At 37.4% G+C, this 21,675-nt stretch overlaps 1 protein-coding gene across 1 annotated transcript in view; it reads right to left on the bottom strand.

Moving 5' to 3' along the window:
• The window catches only part of Itfg1 (integrin alpha FG-GAP repeat containing 1), a 148,561-nt gene that overhangs the window by 31,953 nt on the left and 94,933 nt on the right, over nt 1-21,675 (bottom strand). The window contains exons 9-10 of the mRNA XM_052729033.1: nt 20,244-20,338; nt 17,771-17,943 (exon numbers count right to left, since the gene is read on the bottom strand). Of these exons, the coding sequence (XP_052584993.1) occupies nt 17,771-17,943; nt 20,244-20,338 (268 nt within the window). The remainder of the gene's footprint in view (nt 1-17,770; nt 17,944-20,243; nt 20,339-21,675) is intronic.

Raw genomic sequence — 21,675 nt, 5'->3', positions numbered from 1 at the left:
AGTACAGCTCTCACAGAGCCCATTACAGAAAACCACAAGGGTTATAATCAGCTGATCTGGGGAAGCCCACCCCAGCGATCAATCTACAGCACAACTGTACACCTAAGACTCAGGGAGCATTGAGGAAGAGGGGTGAAAAGAGTGCAAGAGCCAGAGGACCAGGAAGTCTGCTATGAGACCGTCTCTTAGAAATGACAAGGGAGCTACACCCACAATATTTCAACAAAATGGCTGCCTAAAGAAAATCTCAATGACAACACCAACAGACATACTTATGTGGGGAAATCTCCCAGGGGCCCCCACCCACAGACAAAGGCCAACAGGAAACTATTGACTTCTAAGAGAGAATGAATTAAGTCTTTCCCAGGGATGAGCCCCCTAAATGGTTTTTCAATACAAAATGGTCAGCCCTGAAATCACATGAGCAACACCAAATGGACTTAGCAGGTTGTATTTATATAATCGCATCTCATCCTTCTCTCTCTCTCTCTCTCTCTCTCTCTCTCTCTCTCTCTCTCCCTCTCCCTCTCTCTCCTTCTCCCTGTGTGTGTGTGTGTGTGTGTGTGTGTGTGTGTGTGTGTATGTGTATGTGTGTTAACGATAATGATCAAAGAAAAAGAGGCCATCAAAATGAGGGGGTCATGGAAAGGATTGGAGGGAGGAAAGGGAAGGGGAGAAGCGATGTAATTAGATTTTAATTAAAAATCTAAAAATGTAGAAAATGATTTACTTTCCTGTGTGTGTGTGTGTGTGTGTGTGTGTGTGTGTGTGTGTGTGTGTATTCACTCATAAATGTGCACACACATGCTCGTGCAAGAGCTGGAACTGGAGTTAGAGGCAGTTATGAGCCCCTGAGGTGGGTGCTGGGAACCAGGCTGGTCCTGTGGAAGAGTAGCAAGCATTTGTAACCACTGAACAGTCTCTCCAGCTCCTGTATTCCTTTTCTTGAGAACAGACTATTCAGTTCATCAGTCTATTTATTATTGGGTGATTAGGAATGCGAAGGTTTAGTTTTTGTTGTTCTTTATATATTTTAGATAATAATACTCTGTCTGATGTGTAGTTGGCAAAGATTTATTTTCATCCTATAGGCTGTCTTTTTCACTCTGGTGAATATTTCCTTTGCTGCAAAGCAGCTTTATAACTTCATAGTTCCATTGCTCAATTCTTGGGATCACTTACTGTGCTACTGGAGTTTTTTCAGAATATTTATTGTTGTGACTTTGATATTTTGTTAGTACTTTTTCCCATCCTTAAAAAATTTTTGTGTCCAATGTCTTTCACCAAGAGTTTTTTTTTTTTTTTTTTTTTTTTTTGGTTTTTCGAGACAGGGTTTCTCTGTGTAGCTTTGCGCCTTTCCTGGATCTCGCTCTGTAGACCAGGCTGGCCTCGAACTCACAGAGATCCGCCTGCCTCTGCCTCCCGAGTGCTGGGATTAAAGGCGTGTGCCACCACTGCCCGGCCTCACCAAGAGTTTTATACATATTTATAAAGTCATCTGTCCATATTTTTATGGCATCTTAATTAATATTAAAGGGCATCTATCAGGCTGACTAAAGACAATAGTCAATAACAACCCAGATCTATACAAGGCATTAGAGAGCAATGGGTGCAGAGAAAGTCAAGCGTGCAGGCAGATAGGAAGTGCCTCAGTGAATGACATCTCTGCACAGGACAGTATTAATAACACCAGCGGAGAAACGGCGCAAAGCTGGAAGAGGCCAGACACACACTGCCGAAGAGTTGTAGAACAATCAGTGACATGTAGTATTACTAAAGACAAAACTCAAAGGTGGGCTAAAAAAAACCTAAGACAGCCACTAAAGCAGTATTTACAGTAGGTCAACAAAAAGGGCAAAATTAAAGCATAAAAACAATATTTAAATTAAAATCACAGTAGAAAGGGAAAATAAAGAAAAAAATAAAATGGTAAACTTTAGCCAAATCAACATTGGTATGAAATACAAAAAGCTTAAACCCAGAGTTAGATTGGTTAAAACAACTAAGACTCAAATAGTTTTTTTTAATAAGAAATATAAAGTAGGCAATATTAAACATAAAAATAGGTTAAAAAATAAAAATCATGATAAAACTTCCATGATCAAAAAACCCAGCAAGCAATAAAATGGCAGGCAACCCTGGTAAACTGTTCCTTATTAGAAAGTTGAATTTATACCATCATCCTTTTTCAGTCTGTGGGCTGGCCAGGGCCTCCTACCTTGCCAAACCTCCCTACTTGGTTCCTCCTGGGGTGGCCAATGATCTAGCTCTGGAGAGGAGGAAGTGGCGACACTGACCTATACAGGTACGCATCCGTCTTTCTACTTTCTTTTCTTTTCTTTTTTTTTTTTTTATAACTTTTTTTTGAGACAGGGTTTCTCTGTGTGGCTTTGCGCCTTTCCTGGATCTCGCTTTGTAGTCCAGGCTGGCCTCGAACTCACAGAGATCCGCCTGGCTCTGCCTCCCGAGTGCTGGGATTAAAGGCGTGCACCGCCACCACCGCCCGGCCCGACTTTCTACTTTCAACATTCACTATTGGTCACCCTGCTGGAGAGGTCAGTGTCAGTGTCAACTGATGGAGCTTCTGAGTTTCAACTCTATAGTGGATAAGAGGTTACCAAGGCTGATCTGATCAATCACCTAAGGCTTGGCTCTATCAAACTCCAGGTTATTCTCTTTAACATCTGGTCCTAGGAACCAAGATGGTGGCTACCTTTCTTATGTACAATACTAACTGCCTGGCCAAGTCTCCTGCAGCCATCCCTTAAAGGGGTCACTAGGGAAAGGAAGTGGACCATTAATTAAAAAGGGGAAACATGAGGCTGGGAAGGGTAAGTTGAGAAAACAGATAGTAAGAACAAGATCTGTATGAAAAAGCCCAAGGAAATCCATTGCTTCATATAGTATCTTTAAAAATTAATAAAAGAATATAAATACCTAACCAAATTTAAGATTCAATATTACATTCTTGGGAAAAGCCTCAAAACTTGCTGAGTTAAGCTAATTATGTATTCCTTAAGGGGATTAGCATACCAATGAAAATGCATTAAAATAAGATTAAATCAGGAATGTATAGAATCACCTATTAAATCTTTTATTAAGTGGAGGACAAAACATTTAGATAATTGACTAAAACTTGGGTTGAAAGAAGAAACAAATGTAATAGAATTAGTTCTTCTGAAATCCTGAAGACTTTCCCTCAGCCAGTTTCTTGGCTGTAGGTCAGTCACTTCAGGTGACCACCAAGCCAAGTTACATTTCACCATTACTCAGAAATGAGTTGAAAAACAAAAAAAAGATCATGATGGCTGTAAAACTGTCAAGTAATAACACGCAACAGTGAAACGTGACTTCTGTGTTAGTAAATTCATGCTAATAAGTTGCTGAAATACAGAAATGTACAACTATTGTGTGAGAAAGCCTGTAGGCTTAATTTATGTTCTGGAGAAAAGTAAGTCTTTTTAATGCTGTCGCTTTCCAGCCAGCGCCATGATTCCTCCTTCAGTCTTTCTAAGAAGACTATAAATTAGCATACAAAGTATTAGACTTTATTATGACATTTTCAAACAACATTCGCTTTCCTCCCTCACCTTCTCCCCGGTCTTCTGTCCCTTTGCCCTCAGTACTCTCTTCTTTGTAGGTACCTTGTAAGTTTCATAGCCTACACACATTTACATACACCTACTTCTACACAAGCCAGAGGACACACACACACACACACACACACACACACACACACACACACACACACACACACACTAGGACCTGCAATGCATATGCTCAAAAACAGACTTTCTGTCTGATTCTACCACACTCTTCACTGCATTTCAAACTCCATTTTGTGAAAAACATCTGATGCTCTTCTTACTTTCATCTTCTACTTGATTTCAATATGCATGAAGAGAAGAGAATTTTTTCTGCTTGGATTTATATTTCTAAATATTTTGCTAAGTTCCTGAGCATGTACAAACTGTTATTTTCATATCTTCAGTTGACACTGTCTATAGAGTCCTGAAAGGATGCATAATCAATAGTAGTACATTCTATCAGAACGTGAGAATCCTAGTCTCCCCTCATTGTTATAACATTTCTTCACCTGTTATTTTGTAGTACAAACTACTTCTACCTTGATTTTAAAATGCTAATTATGGGCCTAAACAAAAATGACAGCACATAAACACACAATAGTAGGTATTTATAAAGTATACTTAAATAAAATAGAGTATATTTTAATACAAGTTTACATCTTATGCAAGCAAAGGTTTTCAAATCAGTGTGGTAAAAATCATGCAAGTACTGGAGTTCTTTCATCTGAATCCAACTAATATATAATGCTTTGTACATTATAAGAGATCAATGTATAACTTGTAGTTATTAACAGCAGAGGATAGATGATTTTATTTCATATGCACTCTTCTTTATGGGATGTCACAAAGGAGGGATAATTACACAAACACACTTGTATACCTGAACTCATGAAGGCATGAATAGATTTTTACAAGTAATTTTGATGCTATAAATTACAAAATCTAATTTGTATTTCTCTTATGTACCAAAATGAAAACAGTGATCAACTCTGAGTGACTATGGAGAATTTTAGTTTATTTCCATGACTTGTATTAGAAAAACATTTAATAAATACTGTAGAAGATAAAGGTATATCAGTAGCAGACTGCATTTTCAACATGCTTGAACCCCCAGGTTCAGTCTTTGGCACTACAAATTATTATAATATATTATATCTAATAGTTCTATTTAATATGTAATAGTTCTATTTACTAAAATGTGAATTCCAGATCCAAGGAATCTGACATCATCTTCTGACCTCCGCTGGCGCGCGCGCACACACACACACACACACACACACACACACACACACACACGTAAGACACACACATACACACACACACAAACATGAATAATGAAATAAATAGAATAAATCTTTAAAACCCCACTAGTTTGTAAGCTAATTAAAATAAAAATTTTAAAGAAGGAAATGCTGGAGAGCTGGCTCAGTGGTTAAGAGCACTTGTTGCTTTTGTAGAGAACCTGGGTTTGGTTCCCAGCACCTATATGGTAGCTCACAACCATCTCTAACTCCAATTCCAGAGGATCTGATGCCCTCTTCTGGTTTCCATGAGCAATGCATGCATGTGGTGGAAATACATACACCAAGGCAAATACTCATACACATAAAATAAAACTAAATATTTAAAAAATAAACCCATTTTAATCATTTGCTTGTGCTAATCAGGCCAGTCCTTACAAAGCTTTAGAGTAGTGGCTGGTTATCAGGACATCCAAGCCTACATTGGAGGGTGAGAACTTTTGGCAATGCTCTGTAATCTTCAGGAAAGGTAGAGCAGCAGGAGCTGGAGTCTAGTTACAACAAATGTCATTTAATCAATTATGCCTATGTAATGAAGCCTCCCTAAAATCTACATGACTAGCTTCAGACAACTTCTGAGTTGTTACATGTGCACCCGTGAAGGTGGGATATTCCAAATCCATTAGATAAAGTCTCTCTGAGACACCGTCTCACCCACTTGTCACTTGGTTGACTATTTGTAACCTTTGCACAGAAATTCAGGGCAGCAGGAGAGCTAGGACCTGTGACAGTAGTCTGACATGAGAGTGGTCTTAGAACTGAACCCATGACAAATGCAGAGTCTGACACTAATTCTAGGTGGTTAGTCTCGAAGTAGGACTGAATTGTTATGAAGAAAAATAGTGCTGGAGAATCAGATACATGCAGATTGCTAATACTTTGTTGGGTAATTTTGCATTTATGTTTAAGAAAGAAACTAGAAATTGGCCTTTAGTTTCTCTCTGGTTATAAAATGACTCCAGTTGAATTCTTTGGGCATTACAAGGTATCTGGGGAAGCTTAACTAAACATGTCTTGGCAACTGTTCAAACCACATCTAGCACTGAACATATAACTGCTATTATCCAAATGTGATATGCTGTTTCCATGCCTTATAACAGATATAAAAATGATTAACATTTATACCTTTATTATACCCCTTTATGGAAACTTGGAAATTCAAAGACATCCCTTCCCTCTGAGGACAGTGGATTAGCTTGTGTGGTGATATATTGTGTACCCTAATAAAATTTGCCTGAAGATCAGAAAACAAAACAAGCCACTAGATCAAACATAGATACCAGGCAGTGGTCGCACACACCTTTAATCCTAGCACTTGGGAGGCAGAGATCCATCTGGATCTCTGTGAGTTCAAAGCCACCCTGGATACATGAGATTGACTCAGTCTAGGAGAGAAAACAGAGCCAGGCAGTGATGGCACACACCTTTAATCCCAGGAAGTGATGGCTGGGCGGAGAAAGGTATATAAGGTGTGAGGAGACGGGAACTAAAGGCTTTTTGGTAAAAGTGTCTCTTTCAACTAGAGGCTTTTATGGCTGCAGCCTTTTGGGTGAGAATTCAGAGGATTTCAGTCAGAGGATTCATGGAGTTGGTGAGATGAGATGTGGCAATGGTTTGTTCCTTTGTTTCTCTGATCTTTCAGCATTTACCCCAATATCTGGTACAAGGTGTGTTTTTTTTTTTTTTTTTCTTCTTCCGGTTTTTTGAGACAGGGTTTCTCTGTGTAGATTTGCGCCTTTCCTGGAACTCACTTGGTAGTCCAGGCTGGCCTCGAACTCACAGAGATCCGCCTGGCTCTGCCTCCCGAGTGCTGGGATTAAAGGCGTGCGCCACCACCGCCCGGCCTGGTACAAGGTTTTTATTAAAAGACCATTTAGAGATTTGTGTTACAAGCTTGTTCCTTGCTAGGAGCAGGAATGGAAATGGAATTAGCAAAGACTAGATTTCAAACCATTAACCAGTGGTCCAAGCATCAGAGACAAAGAAAGAGAAACAAAACTGTGGTCTAATATTTGAAGGACTCCCTGGAAAGATTTAGATTTTATTTTTCCATGAAGATTAAATATGGTGCCTGGCATCTTGCACATTCTTCTGTAGGGATTAGCCAGGGAAGCCTGCATGCTCCTCCCATCCATGCACCTTTCCCAACCCCCAAGATCTAGACTAGGCCACACATACAGTGCCCCAGCACAGTCTGGTCATTCCTGTATGTGTCTCTATCAATCTTCGGCCATGACCCTCCCTCCATCCCTCCAACTCACAGGCCCCTCTAATGCCATATCCAATCTCTAGACCTAGCAAGATCTATCCCTCGTACCTCAGGCTTGGACCAGGACACATATCCTGTACAGCATCCCAGTCCCTTGTATCCATCAGACTTTATTTCACCCAAGCCATAGCCAATCTCTAGGCCCAACTTGACATACACATCCTGTACTTTGCCTCAACGCAGTCTTTCCTAATCAGACACAGAACTAACAAAACAAGTCCATATGCCCAGATCTCACGGCAAAAATACAGACAATATGAAAGATGAAGACAGTATCTCCTCCCCCAAACCCACCAGTCCCATAGAAATATTTGATGATGAAAATTACCTTAATGAGCCCCTGGACAGAGAATTTAAATGAACAATCATAAACTTCATCAAAAAATTCAGAGTTTAAAGAAGACACAAAGAAATAGTTCAATGAAATTCAAGAGAAAGCTTAGGGAGAATAAACACCCAAGATATACCCAAGAAAATACAAACAAAAGGCTGATGGAAATGATCAAGACAGTCCAGGACTTAAGAAGAGAATTAAATAAAGAGAAGAGGAGTCATTTGCAATGAAGATGGAATTGAAAACCCCAGTACAATGCAAAGGAAGATGAATCAAGCAGGAGACAGAATATCAAAGCTTGAAAAAAAGTCGAGGAGCTAGACAAAATAAACATCAGAAATGAAAAATTTAAAAACACAGAGGAAAGGAACATACAGGAAATGTGGTAAAAGACTAAACCTTTGAATTACAGGGATTGATAAGGGAGAAGAATCCCAAGTTAAAGGCATAGACCAAGAAAACTTCCCCCCAAACTAAGGAAAGACCCAAGTATACATATACAAGAAGCACACAGAGCATCACATAGACAAGACCAGAAGAGAAAATCCCCACAGCATATAAAAGCTAACAGTAAGCATACATAACAAAGAAAGTGTACTTAAAGCTTCAATAGAAAAACAGAAGTCACATACAAAGGAAAACCCATTAGAATAACAGCTGATTTCTCAATGGAAACTTTGAAAGCCAGAAGATGCTGGAGCAATGGATTCCAAGTCTAAAAAGACTATGACAATCAATTAAAATAATATACCCAGGAAAAATTACATGCTTTAGTTGAAGGAGAAAGAAAACTTTCCACAATATAAACATCCTAGAAAACTTATACTCAACAAACCAAACCCAAAGAGAATACAGGAAGCAACATTTCTGGCTGAAGAGAGGAATGAGCACAGCCAAGACTGTGGAAAGAAATATGAAGCCATAATTACTAAACACAAAGAACACAAAAACTCAACAATATAATGACTGTAATCAGTACACGTTTCAATAATAACTTGAATTATTAACAGCTTCAACTCTCCAATCAAAAGAAACAGGCTAACTGTTGTCTACAAGAAAGGCATCTTGCTTTAAAGATAGGCACTGCCTTAGAGATGGACAAGAGTGCTTCAATCAAATGAGATCAAGAAACAAGCAGGTGTCACTATTTTAATGTCTGACAAAACAGACTTAAACGAAAACTAATCAGAAGAGAGAAGGGGTACACTTCATTCTAATCAGGGGAACAAGATGTAACTATCCTAAATATAAATTCACCAAACTCACCAGTGCCAAATTTCGTAAAAAATGTACTACTGGAATTAAAGACAGATTAACAACAACCCAATAATAGTAGGTGATTTCAGTACCATACTTTCTCCAATACACAGGTCATCTGCTCCCCATCCCACAAAAAGCAGAAAAACACCAGAATTAAATGACATCATACATCAGATGGACTTAGGTATCAACAAGATATTCCACCTAAACACCAAAGCATCATATTGAAGCCTCACTAAAACAGACCCCACACTGGGACACAAAACAAAACTTTACAAACTCAGAAAGATTCAAGTAACTCTTGAGTATCCTACTTGATCATAAAACAGTAAAACTTAAAACCAATAGCAAACAAATGACTAGTAAAAACACAAATTCATGTGGATTGAACATCTTACTACCAATGGGCCAATGAAGAAATCACAAAAGAAATTAAAAAAAATTTCCTGAACTAAATCAAAATGAAAACACAACACAGTAAAAACTCTGGAACACATTGAAAGCAGTCCTTTGGGAGAAACTTATAGTTTTAAGTGCCTAGATTAAAAAAAATCAGAAAGAGCACAAATAAATTACTTAATGACTACAACTCAAACAACTGAAAAACTAGAACAAACTAAATTCAAATCCAATAATAATAACAATCAGAGCAGAAATTAATGAAACAGAAACTAAGAAAACAATACAATGAACAACAACTCCAAGACCCGGTTTTTTGAACAAGACTCACAGACCTTTGGACTACCTAAGCAAAGAAAGAAAGATATGATTCAAACTAACAAGACTGGAAACCAATAGGAAAAACTTTACAACAAACATTAAAAAAAAAATTTTAAGGCAATACTATCTGTACTCTATTAATTTGGAAAACCTAAAAGAAATGAACAAAGTTCTAGATTCAGCCAAACCACCAAAATTAAACTAATAAGAGATGAATAACACAAACAGACCTATACCAAATGAAGAGATTGAAAGAGTAATAAAAACCTTTCCAACCACGAAAAGTCCAGAGTTAGATGGATTCATAGCATAATTCGACCAAAGAGCTTCAGCCAATCTTCCTTAAACTATTAAAAAAAATAGAAACAGAAAGAACAATCTCAAACTCCATAAAAGGAGTATCACTTTAATACCCAAACAAGGTAAAGACACAACAATAAAAAGAAAACTATAGGCCAATTTCCCTGATGAACATAGATTTCAAAATGCTCAAAGAAACACTTGCAAACTGAATACAGACATATACAAAAAAGATTATCCATCACAATCAATTTGCCTTTACCCTTGAAATGCAGGGATGGTTCTACATATGCAAGTCAATAAATGTAATAAGTTACATAAATAGATATAAAGAAAAAAGTTACACAGTGATTCCCTATGATCAGGGAAAGCTTGGCCAGGTGTAGTAGTTTGAATGTAATTGGCCACCATAAACTCATAGAGATTGGCACTATTAGGATGTGTGGCTTTGTTGGAGTAGGTGTGGCCTTGTTGGAGGAAGTGTGTCACTGTGGGGGCGGGCTTTGAGGTTTCTTATGCTCAAGATACCATCCAGTGTCTGAGTCCAATTTTTGTTGCCTTCTGATCAAGATGTAGCCAGTACCATGTCTGCCTGCATGCCGCCATGCTCCCTGCCATGATGATAATGGATTGAACCTCTGAACTGTAAATGAGTCGCCACCTCAATTAAATGTTTTCTTTTATAAGAGTTGCTGTGGTCATGCTGTCTCTTCACAGCAATAGAAACCCTAAATAAGACAATGTAAAACTGTAACTGTAAAAAAGACCATTAAATTATACATTTTCAATGCCTACATTTTATGGGATGTGTATTTACATCAAAAATGTGTCAGACAATATTAGAAAACATTAATAAAGTAGATGAAAATTATTAAAAAAATCACAGTATAGAGAACACTATATATTCTTTTAAGTTATGATATATGTAGCTTACCTAAGCAGATAGTGTGTTATTACATAGAAACCTTAGAAAATACTTTCTTCACACTCAAAAATGCCTTAATACAGACAGATAACATTCAGCTTCTCTGATGTCACTTGCAGTTGCAATGTCTAGTGTAGTGCAGTGTGGTGATATTCCAGGCAGCTGGCTGTTTCTGTCAACTCACATTTTTCTGGAAGTTGATTGTTTGCACTTCCTGTTTTACTAGGTAATATTATTTCCTTCTTGGGTCTCTAAGGGAGTTGAAGATTAGATAGTTGTAGTAACAATTTTCCTTGTTAAGAAATTCAAAAAAGAAACTCACTAAGGAGGTGTAAAGTGTTTAAGTTTGAAAGACATTATAAAGTAGTTTCCTGTTGGTAATACAAGATAGGATAGAAAGTGAATTAGGTACATTTTGAACTCAGCAAAATAGATAATGGAATATTTTCTCTGAATTTGTCAATGCAAATGGACTAGACACTGTTGATGTATTTACTGCTTGTATATATTATATATAGTTATTGTACTTACTGTATATAGTTTTTCTTATATTAGTTATAACTTTTTAAAATTTTTATTAATCAAAAAAGGGGGAAATGTGGTGATATTTTATTTGTGCTTTAATAAATAATGCTTGCCAGGAGATCAGGGGGAAAAGGACAGCCATTTTAAGTAAACAATATCAGGTAGTACACACCCTTAATCCTTTAGCAGGCAGGATCTCTGTGTGTTCAAAGCCACACTAGGGAACACAGCCAAGTGTGATGACATACGCCTTTAATTCTAGTACCAACCATGGAGACCTGGCGGTCTTTACAGACAGACAGAAGTGACAGAGCTGCGTAGGAAGAGGAAGTGAGGTAGCTGGGCTAAGATAGCCAATGAGAGGGCAGAACAGCAAGGCAATAAAGGCGTGGGTAGACAGGAAGTAAGGGGCATTTGGAAGCTGCAGAGCTGGTGAGGTAAGGTTGGCTGGTGGCTTTCTCTGATCTCTCTAAGGCTTTAACCCAAATTTCTGGCTCTGTGTTTATTTAATAAGACCATTTAGAAATTTGTCTAGAGTATAGCCATTGCTTAAACAGAGAAATATTCCCGTAATAATAGTGCCATAAAAGTAGCCAATGTCCCAGTAAGTATTTCAGTGAATTCTTCAACTACCTGTCATATTAATTCCTAAGTCAACTATGCTTGCCTTCCCCAGAGCCAACTTCAGGACAACTCTGCTCCCTAGAGACTCAAGAGAGGAATGAGCATGCTATTTTTGATACATTTTTGAAAACACCACGTGCTTGACATAATTCATGGAAGGATAATTGTTTCTGAAACTACATAGTGATTTTAATACCTCATCAATATACAAAATACCCTCAAGTGAAGTATTCCTCAATTGATGGGAAAGGTGATTTCACTGAAGTATTCTTAAATCTGGAGATGGACACCCAAGATTCTAAGATTTTCTTGAATCATATGTATATTTTAAAAATTTTTCAGTGAAGTATTTATCCTGGAGAAGTGAAATTATTGAAAATTGTCAAAACTATATGTGACAGGAGCTTACTTAGAACCAAAGTTAAAAGTAATCTGAAAGGTCAAGTATTATCACTCTCATATTAGAAAAGAACATAAAAAAATTGGCAACATTTTGCCGAATTTTGGACCTGTCATACATACTACTTCTTATAATTTTCTTTATGTCCATTCAATCTGTCTGGGCCTTGGTAAATGCTGTTCTCCCTCTGTAGTACAGCCATATTTTGTATTCAAAGGTAAGTTATATCTTTTCCTTTCGAGACAGGGTCTCAAATATGCTATGTAGCTGAGCATGACCTTGATCTCCTGACCCTCTGTCTCCCAAATACTAGTAAGATGAAGAAATGTGCCACCATATTCAGTAAGTTATTTCTAATTCCTCTAGATCCTATTTACACGTCAGTTTGTCTCGAGTCTTTCCAGGTCACTGCCTCCACAGTGCTGGTTAGAGGAGGAAGTTAACCATATCATGCCACTTGAGTGTGCATCTTACACATTTAGAACAGTGCTCAGGGAGGCTAGTACTAACTTAGTGATTGCTGCATGCTTGGCTTCCAAGGGAGGAGGGCAGAGATGGACCACTGTCTTTGAGGAAGGCAAGGAATCAGGGTAGTTAGAGGGAGCATTCTGACTATAGTAAAGTCTTAACAGAGGCTTTAGCTATTCTGCAGGGGCTCTTTACTTGGGTGGCTTGGCCGGGAGGTGGTGGCGCACGTCTTTAGTCCTAGCACTCGGGAGGCAGAGCCAGGCAGATCTCTGTGAGTTCGAGGCCAGCCTGGACTACCAAGTGAGTTCCAGGAAAGGCGCAAAGGTACACAGAGAAACCCTGGCTCAAAAAACAAAAAAACAAAAAAACAAAAAAGCAAAAAAAACCCTTCCCCCTAACTACACCATGGGGCAGTCATGTGGTCAGTTTATACTTGGGTGGCTCTTCACAGTCCCAGAGGGTTTAAGATCCTGCACTGACTAGGTGCAGAGGGGAAGTATATCACTGGACTAGATATCCCAGACAGTGCTAGTACATTCCTGCTGTCAGATAGGCAGGCACTTTCCCATGGGTTCTGAGACTATGTGCTGAGTAGCACATCACTCAGTAGACTGCTTATGTACTATTTGCTGGGTACAGAACGAGGATACCTTGTTTAGTTTGATCCTTACAATCTTATGAGGTACAAAATATTACCCCTGCTGTACCTGTTGTGGTTATAAGGCTATGGCTGAGAGGTGTTAAAATTTTCCACAAATAATGTGGCTGGCTTTCAACATCTATGCTTTTTCTATTATCTTTAAATTTTATATAGTTTGCCTTTAGTGAATGTTTACCAAGTATACACTGTTATTCAAAGGTTTAGGCCTAGAAGATTGTAGGGGCCAGTGTGGATGGAGGACACCAAGGAAACAAGAGCTTCTAGACACAGCAGGACTGACACACACATGAACTCGCAGAGACTATGGCAGCATGCCCAGGGCCTGCACAGCTCTAAGACAGATAGGGTTCATCTTGAGAGAGGAAGAGGACACGAGCACCCATCCCTAGCCTAGATGCTATCTCTAACTGATAACAGCTCACAAAAGAACAGTTAGTTTTCTCCATAGAGTCTCAGTGGGTACACAAACTAGACCTAAGTGCAGGCCATATCCATCAGTAGATGGTAAACACAAAATGAACTCAAGGTATTTTTGGAGGTTTTTTTTTTTTTTAAAGTCTCACAGTGCTTTATCTGGGCATCTTTCCTTCCCCCTTTTCCCCCTTCCCTCCCCCCCCGATCTCTCCTCTCCTCTCTTCTCTCTCTCTCTCCTACCTTACTTCACAAATCTTTTGCTTATATTTATGGTTTCCAATTTTGTTTTTATATTTTTTGGGTTTTTTTTTTTTGGTGTGTGTAATGTGAATGAGTGTGTCTCAACTTCTGTATGTGTTTCTTGTGCTTTTTTTTCTTTGGCTTTCTTTTTTCCTGTTTGTTGGTTTTGTCCTTTTTTGGTTTGTTTTTTGATTTTATCACCATTGATATTTTAGATCCCTATGAATATTCTAATGAGAGAGGGAGAAAAGAATGTGGATTTGGGTGGGTGGGGAAATGGAACTCTGCGAGGAGTTGGGGGAGGGGAACTGTAATCAGAATATATTGTATAAAAAAATCTATTAAAAAGTTAAAATGTTTGGCCCAGTTCTGGTTTCACTTTTGTTGCTGTGATAAAATCCCCTAACAAAAGGTAACTTAGGCAAGCAAAGGGTTTACTGGGTTTATAACTCCAGGCGATAGTCCATCATTATGGGGAGTTAAGGCAGAACTCAAGCCATTAGTGACCCCACATCCCAGAAGAGCAGAGAGAAACACATACATCCATGCTGTCTGCTTTCTTTCGCCTCACTGTTCTCACTCTCATATAGGCAGGGGTCCTCTACCCAGGGAATGGCACAGTCCTCCTGATCAATCTCCCACAAGATGTGCCCACAGCCCAACTTGACCTAGATAATTCCTCGACTGAGGGCCTCTTTTCAGAAGACGTTAGATTGTGGGAGTCGACATTTTAAAAACTAACCATCACAGGTCCACTGAGGCACACAAAACCACACTAACTGCTGCCCCTATTTTATTAAGTTCAAGCTTGATAGAATGCAACAAATCAAGAGTACTTGGTTAAGAAGTGATGCTATGAATTGGGAATGAAATTTAGTAGTAGAGTGATTTTGTAGGGTTGATCCTCAGCACAGATCAAAAAAGAGAGGGGCGGGGCAGGCTTGGGAGGAGGAGGGGGAGGAGGGCAGGAAAGGTGGAAGGAGGGTAAGACACTGACACATCAGAAGGTTTTGTTCAATAGATACAAGAGAATAAATCTCAGTTAGGTCTTATTTACTTTTGTAACAAAACAGTTACTCAGTTGAGCAAAGACTTTTCTAGAACACAGTGAAAAAGAAAAAGGGCAAACAATGTCAAAGGGTAGGGGCAGAAAAAAGAGACTAGATCAAGAAGCCCTTCTAATGAAAGCTTAAAGAAAAATTAACCAGAAGACATTAAAAAAAGGATATTTACATTGAGATGTAATTGGACCCACCACAATAACCTTGACAACACTTGGGTGAAGCACCAGTCCAGGATCTTAAACAGAAGAGCACAGGTGATCTGCACCAGAGTAATAGATTACATAACGTTTTATAGCAGAAAAAGTAAGTGTTAAGATTTAATGGTAAATTAACTTTAAGGAAAATAAAATGACTTTTAAGACTGGGAAAATCTCAGAGAATGGAGATTTTTCTAGGGAGCTACTTGAGAATCCACCCAGAAAAATGACAAACTTTTTTTTTAAGATTTATTTTATTGTATGTGTATGAGTATTTTGCCTGCATGTATATATATATGCATCACATGCCTAGTGCCCATGGAGGCCAGAAGAGAGCATTGATTCCTTGGAATCAGAGTTATAGGTAGTTATGAGCCACCATGTGGGTCTCCAGAACCAAACCAGGTTCTCTGTAAGAACAGCAAGTGCTCTTAGCTGCTCAGCCATCTCTCTAGTCCTCCTTTTCTAAAAAAAATACATAAATTTAAGAAAGAATGAAAGACAATTTATAATACTAACCCAAGAAACTATCAAATCTTGAAATTATGTGTAAATAATTGTAGAAACAAAGTGGGAAAATCAGTCAGTAAGTGAAATGCCATCATTAGGAGTGACTCATGGATAGAGAACTAGGAGTATGTCAAAATTCTTGACTCAGGTTGTGATTTCAATAGTTCCTTAAAAATAACTTTTTGTTGCATGCTTCAAAAATATGATCACTGTAACAAAGAACCAATAATGTAGGCTATGATATTAAAAATAGGCTATTCTTTTTAATAACATTTGAACAGTTGGAACTAACATGGTATGTGACATAGCAAAGCACAATTAATTTTGTCAAACAACCAGCAAACATTCCCAGTAGGTATATGCATGAGATACTTATTGTGTAATCATTGCAGTTAGGAAGCTTGTACATTTCCCGTATCCATAGAAAAAATAAAGCAAAAGTTTTCTTTAAACAGAAACTCTGAGTTATTTGGGTTACTATGCTTGCTTTGGAAATTAGGAGTTTTTTTTTTTTTTTTAACTGTAAATTCAGTGTGTGTCATTTGATTAGTTGTGGATATCATCATTACAAGCCAAAAGTTAAAGAATTCAGGTTAAATATTTGAAAGCTTAAAAGAGAAAAATTGACAAATAACTTTTAAAGGAAAAATATAAATTATTTGGATGATCTTCTAAGGATAAGAAATCAGGCTTAAAGAATTTAAGTTGTATTATTTTTGTGACTACAGCTGATGCCCCATAATAAAGCAATTTTATGTTCCTTCGTTTTTATGAGACTTTATTTTTTTGTTCTTCTCTTCAAAAAGGACAGGTCTTGCTACACAGTCCAGGCTGTCCTGGAATCTGTGATCTTGTAGCAACACCTTCAAGGTAGCACGTTGCCAGCCACTGTATTATTAAAAAAGAGTGATGCTCATGGTTCATTTGTCCACACACATAGAATAGAGAGCACACAAACATTAACACAGCATGAAGACTGTGCCTGAAAAAGGTTCTGTAAAACTAACTTCAAATTAAGGGTCTTAGATGAATTTAAGTTCAGATTACTTACAATTTTTCTAAAAGTATTTTAGAGGTACTCACTCATGGTGTTTTAAGGTAAACAATGAAATAATGTTTAGATGAACTGTGGGTAAGTAGTACAGGAAAGATTACCTCTCAAGGAATACAACTAGTTGTAAGATGAATGAAACAAGAGGAACTTAGGGGTAGCTACATTCTTGGAGACTGGCAATACTGGGCTAATTATGCATTTCAGCTTATCTTCTAGTATTTTTTAAAAGAAAAAACTTGCCACAGTGTCCAAATCACTGGTTATATTATGAACATAGTTACATACCTTATATATATATATATATATATATATATATATATATATATATATATATATATATCAATAATCATGTTGGGAATTCTGGTGCTTTTAGAAAACAAGTAATAATAAGGTAATATTTACTTAAGTAGCATTGATATGTACAGAGTATCTTTCTAAATGGCTTGTCCATTTATTTTTACCTCACTTATGCCAGAGGTATAATTATTACTCTCATTTCATATTTCATGAGTTTAGGTGATCTGTCCAAGGTCATATAGACAGTGCTGGGCTGAAACTGAAGTCTAGCATCAGTTCTTAACCACCAATCTTCAGTCTCAAAATGTACTGTCATTCATCTTTAGAAGAAAAAAAAAAAGAAAAAACAAAACTTGAACTTTCAAAGATCAAGTTTTGCTGAATGAAAAATAACTTTTCATTTTATAGTGAATGTTCATTTTTTTCTTTATAGTAAAATGAATCTGTAAAAGGAATTTTTTTCTAAGTCATGGGATGAGTTCATGGCTCACACAAGGAACCATGAGCTGAGCCCATCAAATCCTCCTTGGAGAGACTGTACCAGATTAAGTGCTGTCAGTCACAAGTTCCTGTGGTAAAGATATTTTACAAGTGTCTGTCATGCAACTTACTGTCCATACCTTCCAGATGTATTCTTTAATATGGCCAGAGCATCTGGGTAACCATCCATGTTGTAGTCTCCAACATGAAGGGTGAGTGGAATTGGGATTGATGTTGGTTGTTCTTCATGTGAAAATGGCACAAAGCCCCAGAGTGTACCCTTGTTGCTAAAATCCTGAAGCACAGGTACCCACTAAGGATAAAGAGGAAAAAGATTAATCACAATCACTTTAGGAAACAGTCATTATTTGCAAAAGGAATGATTTATTAAAATGCTGAAGACAGCCATCATTTTACTTCTTCATCTTTACACAAGGATAGGCTATTACAATTTACTGTGGTCCTTTGATGTACGCGTAAGACACTGGAGAACTGGTCTTCCATAGGCTTTGTCATGAGCATCTTTGCTTGAACAGCACACAGAGCCACAGGTCCCTCATAACATGCATTCAACCTTGGGAATGAAAAGCTCCATCCTCACCTGACAGGCACTGCACAGACAAGGAGGATGAGCTATGACAACCAAAGAGCTAGAAACAAAGGTTTCGTAATGCTTCTTATTTCTATAGGACCACAATGAAAAGAACAGGTTGCCTTTTAAGTGAGCTTTCTCTCTCCTCTTCTGACTGCACAGCTCTTTTCAACCTTTGATAAATTAATATAACACTGAGATCTGAAGAGTAGAAATCATGGCACTACCATTACAGATGTGCACATGTTCCCTTTAGAGTCACTGAACCTGGACATGTCGTAAGTGGAAGCAGGTACAACTGACTTCACATGGCAGGTGGCCAAACATGCCTACACAGGCATTTTTCCCCTCACAAGCAGCTGATCAATTTTTATTGTTGCAAACTAAACTATATTAAAAACTGCTTCTTTAAAAAAGTATGGTGTAGCAAAAACAAAAACAAAAAACAAACAAACAAACAAAAAAAACTATCACCAACATTTAATAAGTTTTCCTAAGAAAGTGTAATTTGCCATGGGAAGAGGGAAGACCCTTAATGATAAAGACATTGGATACATTCATTTAAGGAAAAAGCATTACTTTATATTTTGTAAACTTTAAAAGATAAACATTTAAGTAATTTCACCTGATTTTGAAAAAAACAAAACTGTTACATTTTGCAAAAAAGCTAGAAATTTCTTTTAAATTGTTACAAATTTCTGAAGCAGGGACCAGTGTGGGGTTGTATGCCTTTAATCCTAGTGCTCAGGAGGCAGAGGCAACTGGATCTCCATGAGTTCACGGTCAGCCTGTTCTACATAGTGAGTTTCAGGACAGCCAGAGCAACACAGGGATACCCTGTCTCAAAAAACAAAACAAAACAAAACAAAAACAAAACCCAAAACAAAACCAAAAATTAAATAAGCAACAACAAAACCCAACAATAAATCAGAACCAAACCCCACCCCCCAAATTTCTGAAGCAGTCTATGGTTTATGAATGAAGGGTAAATACATGGTAGATAAAGTGTTTCTATTAAGATAACTGTATTAAAACACTTTTCACTCAATTTGGCATCTATAACACCCATCAAAGAACTGTGATGTTTGTCTTATATAGGTAACTATATAATTTTCTTTCTTCCTCTTTTTCTCCTCCATTTTTCAAGATAGGTTTTCTTTGTATAGCCCTGGCTATACTGGAACTCACTCTGTAGACCAGGCTGGCCTCAAACTCAGAGATCTGCTTGTCTCTGCTACCTAATTGCTGGGATTAAAAGTATGTGCCACTGTTCCCAACTAACTATATAATTTTCAAGGGTTTTTATTGTATATTTTTATACCTATGAACCAATGATGTATATTTTTATACCTATAAACCAGTGATGGGAAGTTTCTTGAGCTAGTACTTTAAATGATTCACAACTATCCAAATACAGTCAAAGATAATAAAATAATTCAATGATTTTTAAAATGCTGAATATATAAAGATGTGTTTTATTAAGTTGCTGAATATAAAATGTGATGTTTCCTACACAAAAGGGCTATAAAAGTCAGCATGATATCTATGATTTATTAGTTAGTCCCCCAAGAAAATGAAGCTGCCTAACTCTAAAAGTGTCGGGACCTATTATTTCCGTATCAATCTTCCACTGTGACTCTCATGATTCTAAACTATGAGGCAATGGGCAAAAAGTCAGCATGAGAAATGGAATGGATCTGCACATGGAAACAAAAACGGAATTATCTTCCTTGTAAGTTTTTATTATAATGTGCTTTCTATATTGCTGGCATCTAAAATGCTACATTTAATTTAACTATAGGATCTAGAACGGCGTTTCCTCACCAAAAGTCAACACAGCAGCATTTTCTACCCCAGTGAAAGAACGAAAAGATTTAAATGTATTTTACTTAGGTAAAGCAAAGAATTCTATAATGTAATTTTGGATTTTATTCTGTTCTGCTTCTTTAGACGTATTTTCTAACGTTCAAGATTTTTCAAGCGTATAAACATCGTTTATAGCATCCCCAAAGCTGACATACCTGCCCTGTTCCGGATCTCATTAAGTATATGGCACTCTTCTGACAGTCTTTATCTTCACAGCCTGGTAGCAGGTGATCCATGTGTCCATCTCCATCTGTCAAAAGGAACTTCAGGAGTCCATTAACAGTCCAGAATAAGGTCTTCATGTGTGATAGTTAAAGCTCCTATTTGTTAAATGATTCCCCCAATCCAGACAAAACCAACAACTTGACACATGGCTTTATAATGAAGGGGAACCATTAAAAAACAACACTCTGGTCCTTGTCACTTATTATCTAGACTGTATCTTACTTGTTTTAAATTGCAAAATTCTTTGTGGTTAGATGTTATTATATATAATTATTGAGGTTAATCCCGATTTAAAATCATTTTAAAACATATTTAGAATTATTACTATTAATTATTATTTTGGTTTGGGGACTGAACTCAGGTGCTTACACATATTGGGTAAGTGCTTTTACCTCCAAACATAACCAACTTTTAAGAGGTAGTTTTTGATTCTGTTATATAATTATCTATATTGAGACACAAGAAACACATGTATGCACACAGTAACTTTATTATACAGCCAATTTTAAATACGGAGGATGTATATGTAGCTTTAAGTGCCTTTTAGCCAGCATGAACTTCAACTCATGAGTTACAGAGTTTTCTGTTCTTTGGCTTCTCAAAGCATCCATATATTTTCATCAATAAAGACATAAATGAAGGGAACACACTCACTGCTATGTGCAACTCCCATGTACACTGGATAGCTATGAATGTGGTCCAAAACATAACTGTTAACTAATTAAAACATTTAGAGACATTTTGAAAAAAAGAATTTGATCACATAGTTCTTGAGTGTGAACTTCAGAGAGTGTGAACACCAGGCTGCCTGGCACGGCTTCTTTACATCTGACTGGATTTTTGGCAAGAGTGCTACTATATACCTTCTGAGACAGATACACCAAAGGCCCTGAAAGCACCTCTTTTGATGCTCCCTCATACATGCAGATCCCACTGTCTGAGGTTTAGAAAGCTTGAGGGACTAGAGCTAAAGCCTTCTGCAACTGGAGTAGTAATTTAACCTCTAAATTTGGGGCATCTTTTGAGCTCCTTTAACCACTAAATTACTTGCTATGAGTTACTCTGTCATTTCACTTGGGCTCAATGTAGTATTTACGGTTGGCTGGAAATCAACAGATTATCAATACAGATATAGCCTTCATTGTATAGAGATACATGAAGAGAAGTATATGACTAAAACAAGCTTAAAGCACCTCAGATTTCATTTGAAAAAGAAAAGAAGTTAGACTGCATGGGATGAAGTTCTAGCCAATGGAGCCGGACCTTAATAAAAAGTATGTTTTTTTTTAAGATCACTTCCAGTATTTTAAAGCCATTCAAGGGGTAGTAAGTATTGGAAGGCACCTCCTCCTGCTCTTATCT

The sequence above is a fragment of the Peromyscus californicus genome, unplaced genomic scaffold, assembly GCF_007827085.1.
Source record: "Peromyscus californicus insignis strain IS unplaced genomic scaffold, ASM782708v3 Scaffold_8__1_contigs__length_139910024, whole genome shotgun sequence".
Classification (NCBI taxonomy): Eukaryota; Metazoa; Chordata; class Mammalia; order Rodentia; family Cricetidae; genus Peromyscus; species Peromyscus californicus.
The sequence above is the reverse complement of the archived record's forward strand: the minus strand, read 5'-3'. Positions and strand labels throughout refer to the sequence as shown.